The sequence below is a fragment of the Gymnoscopelus microlampas genome, assembly GCF_963454915.1.
Source record: "Gymnoscopelus microlampas genome assembly, chromosome: 11".
In the NCBI taxonomy this organism is placed as follows: Eukaryota; Metazoa; Chordata; class Actinopteri; order Myctophiformes; family Myctophidae; genus Gymnoscopelus; species Gymnoscopelus microlampas.
Genome location: NC_139948.1, coordinates 13,968,923 through 13,981,830, shown reverse-complemented (window position 1 = coordinate 13,981,830; position 12,908 = coordinate 13,968,923). Strand labels below are relative to the sequence as shown.

At 40.8% G+C, this 12,908-nt stretch overlaps 1 protein-coding gene across 1 annotated transcript in view; it reads left to right on the top strand.

Moving 5' to 3' along the window:
• The window catches only part of LOC311054965 (uncharacterized protein), a 110,103-nt gene that overhangs the window by 40,096 nt on the left and 57,099 nt on the right, over nt 1-12,908 (top strand). The window contains 23 exon segments of the mRNA XM_084071013.1: nt 199-260; nt 469-623; nt 756-827; nt 1,710-1,872; nt 1,991-2,265; nt 2,810-2,955; nt 3,042-3,345; nt 4,468-4,595; nt 4,981-5,042; nt 5,263-5,417; nt 5,551-5,622; nt 6,565-6,727; nt 6,846-7,120; nt 7,653-7,798; nt 7,885-8,188; nt 9,313-9,440; nt 9,826-9,887; nt 10,108-10,262; nt 10,388-10,459; nt 11,364-11,526; nt 11,644-11,918; nt 12,366-12,511; nt 12,598-12,901. Coding sequence (XP_083927139.1) covers nt 199-260; nt 469-623; nt 756-827; nt 1,710-1,872; nt 1,991-2,265; nt 2,810-2,955; nt 3,042-3,345; nt 4,468-4,595; nt 4,981-5,042; nt 5,263-5,417; nt 5,551-5,622; nt 6,565-6,727; nt 6,846-7,120; nt 7,653-7,798; nt 7,885-8,188; nt 9,313-9,440; nt 9,826-9,887; nt 10,108-10,262; nt 10,388-10,459; nt 11,364-11,526; nt 11,644-11,918; nt 12,366-12,511; nt 12,598-12,901 — 3,787 coding nt within the window.

Below are 12,908 nucleotides of genomic sequence, written 5' to 3'. Positions count from 1 at the left end.
AAAACAACTTAAAATTATTGAAGTTGTATAGATTTTAACAAACAACTTCCTCCAGCTTCCAACATAAGAAAAACATTCTTATTCATTCATTAAATGTAAATCTATTAATCATGAACCATGGAATGAACTTGGTGGAATAATAATGTTTCTCTGGAATTATTCCTGTAATTATTTCGATGACTGAATTTCTGTTTACAGATGGACAACGTCTATAAGACAAAGTTTTCTAATTTCAATCGCACCGTTGTAACCAGCTTCAGGTATGCACCAATGGTGTTTACTGTTTTAAGTATCTATGTTTTTTATTAATTGACTAACATATAATGCATTTTTACCTTTAATGTAGTCATATATAAATAACAAAAATGTTGATGCAATTTAATTCATAATTATAACCGTAATAATAATAATAAATAATAATAATGAAAATAAATCCATTAAAAAAACTTTTCAACATCAATTTTACAGCCCAGGATCAGTGAAGGTACAGGCTGAATTAATATTCAACATAGAGGCAAATGCAACAGCACCAGATGCCACTTCTGTGACTGATACTCTCGTGGCGGCTGCATCCAGCTCTAATTTCTCCCTTCCTGTGAACACATCATCTATTGTTGCCACTGGTAAAAATTGTTGACTCAACCGATAAAAGCTCACAATGTGCCTTTTTAATGAAATGTTTAATGACATTCCATTTTTTCTTGTTATTAATTATTGCCTGCACATGCATTGATATGAAAGTTTTATTTTTTCAGTGGTTTTGCCGCCAACTCAAGCACCCACAACAGCAGCACCTTTAACAACAATCACAATGAATACATCAGCAGGTACTATTTCATCAAAAATAATTGAAACTGTACTTCAAATGTATAAAACTGCAGCCTTGCAGAAATTCTTAAACTTGATGAAATGATAATTAGTATTGACAAATACTGATAATAGTAACACAATATACAATTCCACTCACAACTCCAGCACCAGTCAATGCAAATAGTAAAAAAAAAAAGTTAGGTTTACTGGCGCTGTTGTTGCATTTATTGTAAGTGATCACATGACTATAGAGATAATGTCTACCAATTCGTGTGAAATTTGGATAAAATCTGAAGGAGTAATATTTTTAAAAAATGGTTTCATATAAGTCAGCCTCCTGGTGGTGCTATAAAAGGCAGATGTGAAAAATGCAGGGCAAAGGTTTTTCCTTGGCCTCTAGGGAGTGCACATACAAAGTTTTACACAGATTGGTGCAGTTATAGGTAAAAACACGAATCGGCCTGTTATAGCACCACCATGAGGCTGATTTAAAAAAAAAAACAAGTGGCATTTCTTCCTCAGCCTAGTGGGAATGTGCGTGCAAAAGTTTACGAAATTGGCACGCTGTGTTTGTGATTTGAGGCATTTTGTTCAAAACGGAGCACTGGAAGCCATTCTTAGCCACTCAGGATGGAATATGTAAAATCTGAAAGACCCGTTTCGTTTGATGACTACTGTGTACCGATTTGCGTGACATTTGGGCGAAATCTGTAGGAGCACTGTCAAAGACGGTCACAGAGGGACACACACACACACACACACACACACACACACACAGGGACGGACGGACAGGGTGCAAAACATACGCTCTTGCCATGCCTTTCGGCCTGGCAGAGACAATTTAGCATTGCTCTATTGGCTTTGCAACCCAGATCAATTGACGGTTGTGTTTTTCTCAGTGTGTGGCCAGCCTCCTCTGAACACCAGGATAGTTGGAGGTGAAGACGCTCCAGCTGGGAGCTGGCCCTGGCAGGCCAGTCTACATGGATCTGGTGGTCATTTCTGTGGAGGATCTCTTATTAACAAGGAATGGGTGCTGTCAGCTGCTCACTGCTTCTCAAGGTGGGAAATTATTATCAGCAAGAGATCCGCTACTCTTCAAAGACCAGTTCATTAATACTTGCAAAAAGAAAAGTGAATATTGTGCTCATTATGGATTGTCTTTTTTCTTTACTCCTAGAAGTAGTAATAGCCCTGCTGGTCTCACTGTTTATCTGGGTCGGGAGAGTCAAGAACTAGCCAACCCCAACGAGGTCTCTCGGTCGGTTAGCCAGGTCATCCGCAACCCCAACTACAACAGTGATACTAATGATAATGACATCGCTCTTCTGAAACTTGCATCGCCAGTGACGTTTACCGACTATATCCGACCAGTCTGCCTGGCAGCATCAGGGAGCACTATCTTTAGTGGCATCGACAGCTGGATCACTGGCTGGGGCACCATTGGAAGTGGTCGTGAGTATAGTGAATCAAAACAAAGTCCATTTTATTTGTAGCATTTCATACCGGGTGAATTAAGTAACAACCAAACAAAAAAAACATACAGCCCACCACACGCACGCACGCACGCACGCACACGCACACACACACACACACACACACACACACACACACACACACACACACACACACACACACACACACACACACACACACACACACACACAAACATGTTGATTGATTGATTCATGTGTATTGTCCCTGGTCGATAATTAAATGAAGAATTAAACACACACAGATTTAGATAGATTTATATGTTTATCTCAGTGCCTGATGATCTGGTTTGATTTACAGGTAGTGAGCAGGTCAGAGTAGTTAGGAGCTAAGCCATTTAAAGCCACGTATATTATAAATGGTGCAGTACAGAAAGAGAGGATGGGAGATATGTTCATATCAGGTAGTCATCACCGTTATGCAGCGGGTCAGTTGACTGTGATTAAAGAAAACAGAACATTTGATATAGTCATTTGCTCATGAAACTAACTTTGTGTCTTCCTAGTTGCCCTCCCTTCCCCCCAAAACCTCCAGGAGGTGGAGGTTCCAGTGGTGGGGAACAGACAGTGTAACTGCAACTATGGAGTGGGCTCCATCACTGACAATATGATCTGTGCTGGACTTAGTGCTGGAGGGAAGGACTCATGTCAGGTGATCATTTGATTGGTTGTGTTGATTGTGAATATTTCGTCCTGTAAATATCTCATTGTTTTAATGCAGTATGTGTTTCCCTGCAGGGAGATTCAGGAGGCCCAATGGTGAGCAAAGAAGGTGCCCGCTGGATTCAGTCTGGAATAGTAAGCTTTGGTCTGGGTTGTGCCCTGCCTAATACCCCTGGAGTCTACGCCAGAGTGTCTCAGTACCAGTCTTGGATCAACAGTCAGATCACCAGCGACCAGCCAGGATTTATCACCTTCACCTCCTCTGGGACTAACAGTGACCTGAGCGTCACCTGTGCTGGCGTGCCACCAGTCGGAACAGCTACACCAACTATACCAACTACACCTACCACCACCATCCCTCCTACAACCACATCCAAACGTGAGTGGCCTTCACGACCTACAGTAAATCACCACATGAAAATGCTTTTTTACCTTTTACCTGGGGGGTTCACAGAGTTGGAGTTTCAGTAGAACTAACGCGACAGAAATGCTATGAACTCCTTCCTTGTCACAATGCTCTCCTCATTAAACAGCATAGATTTTAGAAATAGAATTACTTGTTTTCATAACATTAGAGTAAAAACAAGAAATTACATAAAGTCATAATATCCCCGCTTGCGGCAGGCTTTTTTTTTTCATTGACCTGGTTGCTTATTTCTCTCTCAAAAATCTGGCAACCGTATCATTATTTGGACCAACGAAGAAGAAAATGAAGTGATCCTCTTTTGCAAGGCCCGTGTAAAGGACATTATGTTGCGAAAATATGAAGTCATTACAGCACCATAACATGGTTAATACATTTTATTTTGGGATGTACAATACATGAAGATTACGGGATTAACACAACTTGCGTCGATAACTAATGGAGACCGCGTTTTGCTAAAAACAGTTAGTTAGTAACATCATACAAGCTAACTATTAGCCAAATTCGGCTAGCGCTCAGAATCCACTGAGAGAGGCGAGTCTAGTCCCATAGCTTGGGAGGACGAGGCTGCCCGTTCAGAGTATGGAAAGTATCCCCATTGGCTTAAGCGACAGCCAATCACGCAAAAAATCTGTCGAATACATGTCGGAAATCTGTCGACTAGTAGGTCAGTCTGTAAATAGACCCGCAGCTCTGCAAGCGGGTAAAAAACCTATTTGTTTATGTGCTCCTCTTTTGTCTGTGTGCACTCAATCACTACAGTGCTCTGAGCTGTAGAACAGCAGCAGGAGAGGATAGGGGGGGAGTTGCGTGGTTTTGACGGACAGTTTGAGGATCCAATGGAGTTGGGAAGTTTTGTCAGAGGCGCTTTATAATACTTTTCATTAGTTCAAAACATTTTTTTTTACATAGACGTAAAGGGTGTTCAATAGCGTTGATTTATGAACAAAAAAAGAGCTGAAAATGAGGTTAGCTTGTTGGTCCTGGACACTGGTGAAATGTAACTACGGTCCTACAGTAGTATTCAATATACGTAACTGCAACTAACTGTTTCTACCCATTGTGTATAACGTGCAGCTACAACACCTGCACCTGCACCACCAAAGGTCGTGTTGGAATTCAAAATACAGCAAACCTTCACACCGGCACTTGCAAACACATTCTCACCCGCATTCCAGAACTTAGCAACCCAAGTAGCTTCAGCGGTAAGTCCAATATGATCATGCAAACCCTATCAAAACATTATCCATATCTTCCGTAATTCCTCCTATCATGTATTCTACTATAATATTGGTTTCTGGCAATTGTATAATAATGATGTTTAAAAAGAAACCTACTATATGGAAATGTCTTGCTTTTATTGTACAATTACCAAATAACAAAACAACTTAAAATTATTGAAGTTGTATAGATTTTAACAAACAACTTCCTCCAGCTTCCAACATAAGAAAAACATTCTTATTCATTCTTTAAACGTAAATCTATTAATCATGAACCATGGAATGAACTTGGTGGAATAATAATGATTATTTTACAGTTTCTCTGGAATTATTCCTGTAATTATTTCGATGACTGAATTTCTGTTTACAGATGGACAACGTCTATAAGACAAAGTTTTCTAATTTCAATCGCACCGTTGTAACCAGCTTCAGGTATGCACCAATGGTGTTTACTGTTTTAAGTATCTATGTTTTTTATTAATTGACTAACATATAATTCATTTTTACCTTTAATGTAGTCATATACAAATAACAAAAATGTTGATGCAATTTAATTCATAATTATAACCGTAATAATAATAATAATAATAATAATAAATAATAATAATGAAAATAAATCCATTAAAAAAACTTTTCAACATCAATTTTACAGCCCAGGATCAGTAAAGGTACAGGCTGAATTAATATTCAACATAGAGGCAAATGCCACAGCACCAAATGCCACTTCTGTGACTGATACTCTCGTGGCGGCTGCATCCAGCTCTAATTTCTCCCTTCCTGTGAACACATCATCTATTGTTGCCACTGGTAAGAATTGTTGACTCAACCGATAAAAGCTCACAATGTGCCTTTTTAATGAAATGTTTAATGACATTACATTTTTTCTTGTTATTAATTATTGCCTGCACAAACATTGATATGAAAGTTTTATTTTTTTCAGTGGTTTTGCCGCCAACTCAAGCACCCACAACAGCAGCACCTTTAACAACAATCACAACGAATACATCAGCAGGTACTATTTCATCAAAAATAATTGAAACTGTACTTCAAATGTATAAAACTGCAGCCTTGCAGAAATTCTTAAACTTGATGAATTGATAATTAGTATTGACAAATACTGATATACACATTATACAATTCCACTCACAACTCCAGCACCAGTCAATGCAAATAGTCAAAATCAAAAATGTTAGGTTTACTGGTGCTGTAGTTGCATTTATTGTAGGTGATCACATGACTATAGAGATCATGTCTACCGATTCGCGTGAAATTTGGATAAAATCTGAAGGAGTAATATTTAAAAAATGGTTCTATATAAATCGGCCTCCTGATGGCGCTATAAAAGGCAGATGTGAAAAATGCAGGGCAAAGGTTATTCCTTGGCCTCTAGGGAGTGCACATACAAAGTTTTACACAGATTGGTGCAGTTATAGGTAAAAACACGAATCGGCCTGTTATAGCGCCACCATGAGACTGATTTAAAAATAAATCAAGTGGCATTTCTTCCTCAGCCTAGTGGGAATGTGCGTGCAAAAGTTTACGAAAATGGCACGCTGTGTTTGTGATTTGAGGCATTTTGTTCAAAACGGAGCATTGAAAGCCATTCTTCACCAATCAGGATGGAATATGTAAAATCTGAAAGACCCGTTTTGTTTGATGACTATACTGTGTACCGATTTGTGTGACATTTGGGCGAAATCTGTAGGAGCACTGTCAAAGACGGTCACACACACACACACACACACACACACACACACACACACACACACACACACACACACACACACACACACACACACACACACACACACACACACACACACACACACAGAGGGACGGCTGGACAGGGTGCAAAACATACTCTCTTGCCATGCCTTTCGGCCTGGCGGAGACAATTAAGCATTACTCTATTGGCTTTGCAACCCAGATCAATTGACGGTTGTGTTTTTCTCAGTGTGTGGCCAGGCTCCTCTGAACACCAGGATAGTTGGAGGTGAAGACGCTCCAGCTGGGAGCTGGCCCTGGCAGGCCAGTCTACATGGATCTGGTGGTCACTTCTGTGGAGGATCTCTTATTAACAAGGAATGGGTGCTGTCAGCTGCTCACTGCTTCTCAAGGTGGGAAATTATTATCAGCAAGAGATCCGCTACTCTTCAAAGACCAGTTCATTAATACTTGCAAAAAGAAAAGTGAATATTGTGCTCATTATGGATTGTCTTTTTTCTTTACTCCTAGAAGTAGTAATAGCCCTGCTGGTCTCACTGTTTATCTGGGTCGGGAGAGTCAAGAACTAGCCAACCCCAACGAGGTCTCTCGGTCGGTTAGCCAGGTCATCCGCAACCCCAACTACAACAGTGATACTAGTGATAATGACATCGCTCTTCTGAAACTTGCATCGCCAGTGACGTTTACCGACTATATCCGACCAGTCTGCCTGGCAGCATCAGGGAGCACCTTGTACAGTGGCATCGACAGCTGGATCACTGGCTGGGGCACCATTGGAAGTGGTCGTGAGTATAGTGAATCAAAACAAAGTCCATTTTATTTGTAGCATTTCATACCGGGTGAATTAAGTAACAACCAAACAAAAAAAACATACAGCCCACCACACGCACGCACGCACGCACGCACACGCACACGCACACGCACACGCACACACACACACACACACACACACACACACACACACACACACACACACACACACACAAACATTTTGATTGATTGATTCATGTGTATTGTCCCTGGTCGATAATTAAATGAAGAATTAAACACACACAGATTTAGATAGATTTATATGTTTATCTCAGTGCCTGATGATCTGGTTTGGTTTACAGGTAGTGAGCAGGTCAGAGTAGTTAGGAGCTAAGCCATTTAAAGCCACGTATATTATAAATGGTGCAGTACAGAAAGAGAGGATGGGAGATATGTTCATATCAGGTAGTCATCACCGTTATGCAGCGGGTCAGTTGACTGTGATTAAAGAAAACAGAACATTTGATATAGTCATTTCCTCATGAAACTAACTTTGTGTCTTCCTAGTTGCCCTCCCTTCCCCCCAAAACCTCCAGGAGGTGGAGGTTCCAGTGGTGGGGAACAGACAGTGTAACTGCAACTATGGAGTGGGCTCCATCACTGACAATATGATCTGTGCTGGACTTAGTGCTGGAGGGAAGGACTCATGTCAGGTGATCATTTGATTGGTTGTGTTGATTGTGAATATTTCGTCCTGTAAATATCTCATTGTTTTAATGCAGTATGTGTTTCCCTGCAGGGAGATTCAGGAGGCCCAATGGTGAGCAAAGAAGGTGCCCGCTGGATTCAGTCTGGAATAGTAAGCTTTGGTCCGGGTTGTGCCCTGCCTAATACCCCTGGAGTCTACGCCAGAGTGTCTCAGTACCAGTCTTGGATCAACAGTCAGATCACCAGCGACCAGCCAGGATTTATCACCTTCACCTCCTCTGGGACTAACAGTGACCTGAGCGTCACCTGTGCTGGCGTGCCACCAGTCGGAACAGCTACACCAACTATACCAACTACACCTACCACCACCATCCCTCCTACAACCACATCCAAACGTGAGTGGCCTTCACGACCTACAGTAAATCACATGAAAATGCTTTTTTACCTTTTACCTGGGGGGTTCACAGAGTTGGAGTTTCAGTAGAACTAACGCGACAGAAATGCTATGAACTCCTTCCTTGTCACAATGCTCTCCTCATTAAACAGCATAGATTTTAGAAATAGAATTACTTGTTTTCATAACATTAGAGTAAAAACAAGAAATTACATAAAGTCATAATATCCCCGCTTGCGGCAGGCTTTTTTTTTTCATTGACCTGGTTGCTTATTTCTCTCTCAAAAATCTGGCAACCGTATCATTATTTGGACCAACGAAGAAGAAAATGCGGAAGTGATCCTCTTTTGCAAGGCCCGTGTAAAGGACATTATGTTGCGAAAATATGAAGTCATTACAGCACCATAACATGGTTAATACATTTTATTTTGGGATGTACAATACATGAAGATTACGGGATTAATAACACAACTTGCGTCGATAACTAATGGAGACCGCGTTTTGCTAAAAACAGTTAGTTAGTAACATCATACAAGCTAACTATTAGCCAAATTCGGCTAGCGCTCAGAATCCACTGAGAGAGGCGAGTCTAGTCCCATAGCTTGGGAGGACGAGGCCGCCCGTTCAGAGTATGGAAAGTATCCCCATTGGCTTAAGCGACAGCCAATCACGCAAAAAATCTGTCGAATACATGTCGGAAATCTGTCGACTAGTAGGTCAGTCTGTAAATAGACCCGCAGCTCTGCAAGCGGGTAAAAAACCTATTTGTTTATGTGCTCCTCTTTTGTCTGTGTGCACTCAATCACTACAGTGCTCTGAGCTGTAGAACAGCAGCAGGAGAGGATAGGGGGGGAGTTGCGTGGTTTTGACGGACAGTTTGAGGATCCAATGGAGTTGGGAGGTTTTGTCAGAGGCGCTTTATAATACTTTTCATTGGTTCAAAACATTTTTTTTACATAGACGTAAAGGGTGTTCAATAGCGTTGATTTATGAACAAAAAAATAGCTGAAAATTAGGTTAGCTCGTTGGTCCTGGACACTGGTGAAATGTAACTACGGTCCTACAGTAGTATTCAATATACGTAACTGCAACTAACTTTTTCTACCCATTGTGTATAACGTGCAGCTACAACACCTGCACCTGCACCACCAAAGGTCGTGTTGGAATTCAAAATACAGCAAACCTTCACACCGGCACTTGCAAACACATTCTCACCCGCATTCCAGAACTTAGCAACCCAAGTAGCTTCAGCGGTAAGTCCAATATGATCATGCAAACCCTATCAAAACATTATCCATATCTTCCGTAATTCCTCCTATCATGTATTTTACTATAATATTGGTTTGTGGCAATTGTATAATAATGATGTTTAAAAAGAAACCTACTATATGGAAATGTCTTGCTTTTATTGTACAATTACCAAATAACAAAACAACTTAAAATTATTGAAGTTGTATAGATTTTAACAAACAACTTCCTCCAGCTTCCAACATAAGAAAAACATTCTTATTCATTCATTAAACGTAAATCTATTAATCATGAACCATGGAATGAACTTGGTGGAATAATAATGATTATTTTACAGTTTCTCTGGAATTATTCCTGTAATTATTTCGATGACTGAATTTCTGTTTACAGATGGACAACGTCTATAAGACAAAGTTTTCTAATTTCAATCACACCATTGTAACCAGCTTCAGGTATGCACCAATGGTGTTTACTGTTTTAAGTATCTATGTTTTTTATTAATTGACTAACATATAATTCATTTTTACCTTTAATGTAGTCATATACAAATAACAAAAATGTTGATGCAATTTAATTCATAATTATAACCGTAATAATAATAATAATAATAATAATAAATAATAATAATGAAAATAAATCCATTAAAAAAACTTTTCAACATCAATTTTACAGCCCAGGATCAGTAAAGGTACAGGCTGAATTAATATTCAACATAGAGGCAAATGCCACAGCACCAAATGCCACTTCTGTGACTGATACTCTCGTGGCGGCTGCATCCAGCTCTAATTTCTCCCTTCCTGTGAACACATCATCTATTGTTGCCACTGGTAAGAATTGTTGACTCAACCGATAAAAGCTCACAATGTGCCTTTTTAATGAAATGTTTAATGACATTACATTTTTTCTTGTTATTGCCTGCACAAACATTGATATGAAAGTTTTATTTTTTCAGTGGTTTTGCTGCCAACTCAAGCACCCACAACAGCAGCACCTTTAACAACAATCACAACGAATACATCAGCAGGTACTATTTCATCAAAAATAATTGAAACTGTACTTCAAATGTATAAAACTGCAGCCTTGCAGAAATTCTTAAACTTGATGAATTGATAATTAGTATTGACAAATACTGATAATAGTAACACATTATACAATTCCACTCACAACTCCAGCACCAGTCAATGCAAATAGTCAAAATCAAAAATGTTAGGTTTACTGGTGCTGTTGTTGCATTTATTGTAGGTGATCACATGACTATAGAGATCATGTCTACCGATTCGCGTGAAATTTGGATAAAATCTGAAGGAGTAATATTTAAAAAATGGTTCTATATAAATCGGCCTCCTGGTGGCGCTATAAAAGGCAGATATGAAAAATGCAGGGCAAAGGTTTTTCCTTGGCCTCTAGGGAGTACACATACAAAGTTTTACACAGATTGGTGCAGTTATAGGTAAAAACACGAATCGGCCTGTTTTAGTGCCACCATGAGGCTGATTTAAAAAAAATCAAGTGGCATTTCTTCCTCAGCCTAGTGGGAATGTGCGTGCAAAAGTTTACGAAAATGGCACACTGTGTTTGTGATTTGAGGCATTTTGTTCAAAACGGAGCATTGAAAGCCATTCTTCACCAATCAGGATGGAATATGTAAAATCTGAAAGACCCGTTTTGTTTGATGACTATACTGTGTACCGATTTGTGTGACATTTGGGCGAAATCTGTAGGAGCACTGTCAAAGACGGTCACACACACACACACACACACACACACACACACACACACACACACACACACACACACACACACAGAGGGACGGCTGGACAGGGTGCAAAACATACTCTCTTGCCATGCCTTTCGGCCTGGCGGAGACAATTAAGCATTACTCTATTGGCTTTGCAACCCAGATCAATTGACGGTTGTGTTTTTCTCAGTGTGTGGCCAGCCTCCTCTGAACACCAGGATAGTTGGAGGTGAAGACGCTCCAGCTGGGAGCTGGCCCTGGCAGGCCAGTCTACATGGATCTGGTGGTCATTTCTGTGGAGGATCTCTTATTAACAAGGAGTGGGTGCTGTCAGCTGCTCACTGCTTCTCAAGGTGGGAAATTATTATAAGCAAGAGATCCGCAACTCTTCAAAGACCAGTTCATTAATACTTGCAAAAAGAAAAGTGAATATTGTGCTCATTATGGATTGTCTTTTTCTTTACTCCTAGAAGTAGTAATAGCCCTGCTGGTCTCACTGTTTATCTGGGTCGGGAGAGTCAAGAACTAGCCAACCCCAACGAGGTCTCTCGGTCGGTTAGCCAGGTCATCCGCAACCCCAACTACAACAGTTTTACTAGTGATAATGACATCGCTCTTCTGAAACTTGCATCGCCGGTGACGTTTACCGACTATATCCGACCAGTCTGCCTGGCAGCATCGGGGAGCACTTTCCACAGTGGCATCGACAGCTGGATCACTGGCTGGGGCACCATTGGAAGTGGTCGTGAGTATAGTGAAAGTCCATTTTATTTGTAGCATTTCATACCGGGTGAATTAAACAACAACCAAACAACAAACCATACAGCCCCCCCCCCTCCCCACACACACACACACACACACACACACACACACACACACACACACGTATTGTCCCTGGTCGATAATTAAATGAAGAAATAAACACACAGAGTTTTAGATAGATTGATATGTTTATCTCAGTGTCTGATGAGCTGGTTTGGTTTACAGATAGTGAGCAGGTCAGAGTAGTTAGGAGCTAAGCCATTTAAAGCCACGTATATTATAAATGGTGCAGTACAGAAAGAGAGGATGGGAGATATGTTCATATCAGGTAGTCATCACTGTTATGCAGCGGGTCAGTTGACTGTGATTAAAGAAAACAGAACATTTGATATAGTCATTTGCTCATGAAACTGACTTTGTGTCTCCCTAGTTGCCCTCCCTTCCCCCCAAAACCTCCAGGAGGTGGAGGTTCCAGTGGTGGGGAACAGACAGTGTAACTGCAACTATGGAGTGGGCTCCATCACTGGCAATATGATCTGTGCTGGACTTAGTGCTGGAGGGAAGGACTCATGTCAGGTGATCATTTGATTGGTTGTGTTCATTGTGAGTATTTCGTCCTGTAAATATCTCATTGTTTTAATGCAGTATGTGTTTCCCTGCAGGGAGATTCAGGAGGCCCAATGGTGAGCAAAGAAGGTGCCCGCTGGATTCAGTCTGGAATAGTAAGCTTCGGTGTGGGTTGTGCCCTGCCTAATACCCCTGGAGTCTACGCCAGAGTGTCTCAGTACCAGTCTTGGATCAACAGTCAGATCACCAGCGACCAGCCAGGATTCATCACCTTCACCTCCTCTGGGACTAACAGTGACCTGAGCGTCACCTGTGCTGGCGTGCCACCAGTCGGAACAGCTACATCAACTATACCAACTACACCTACCACCACCATCCCTCCTACAACCACATCCAAACGTGAGTG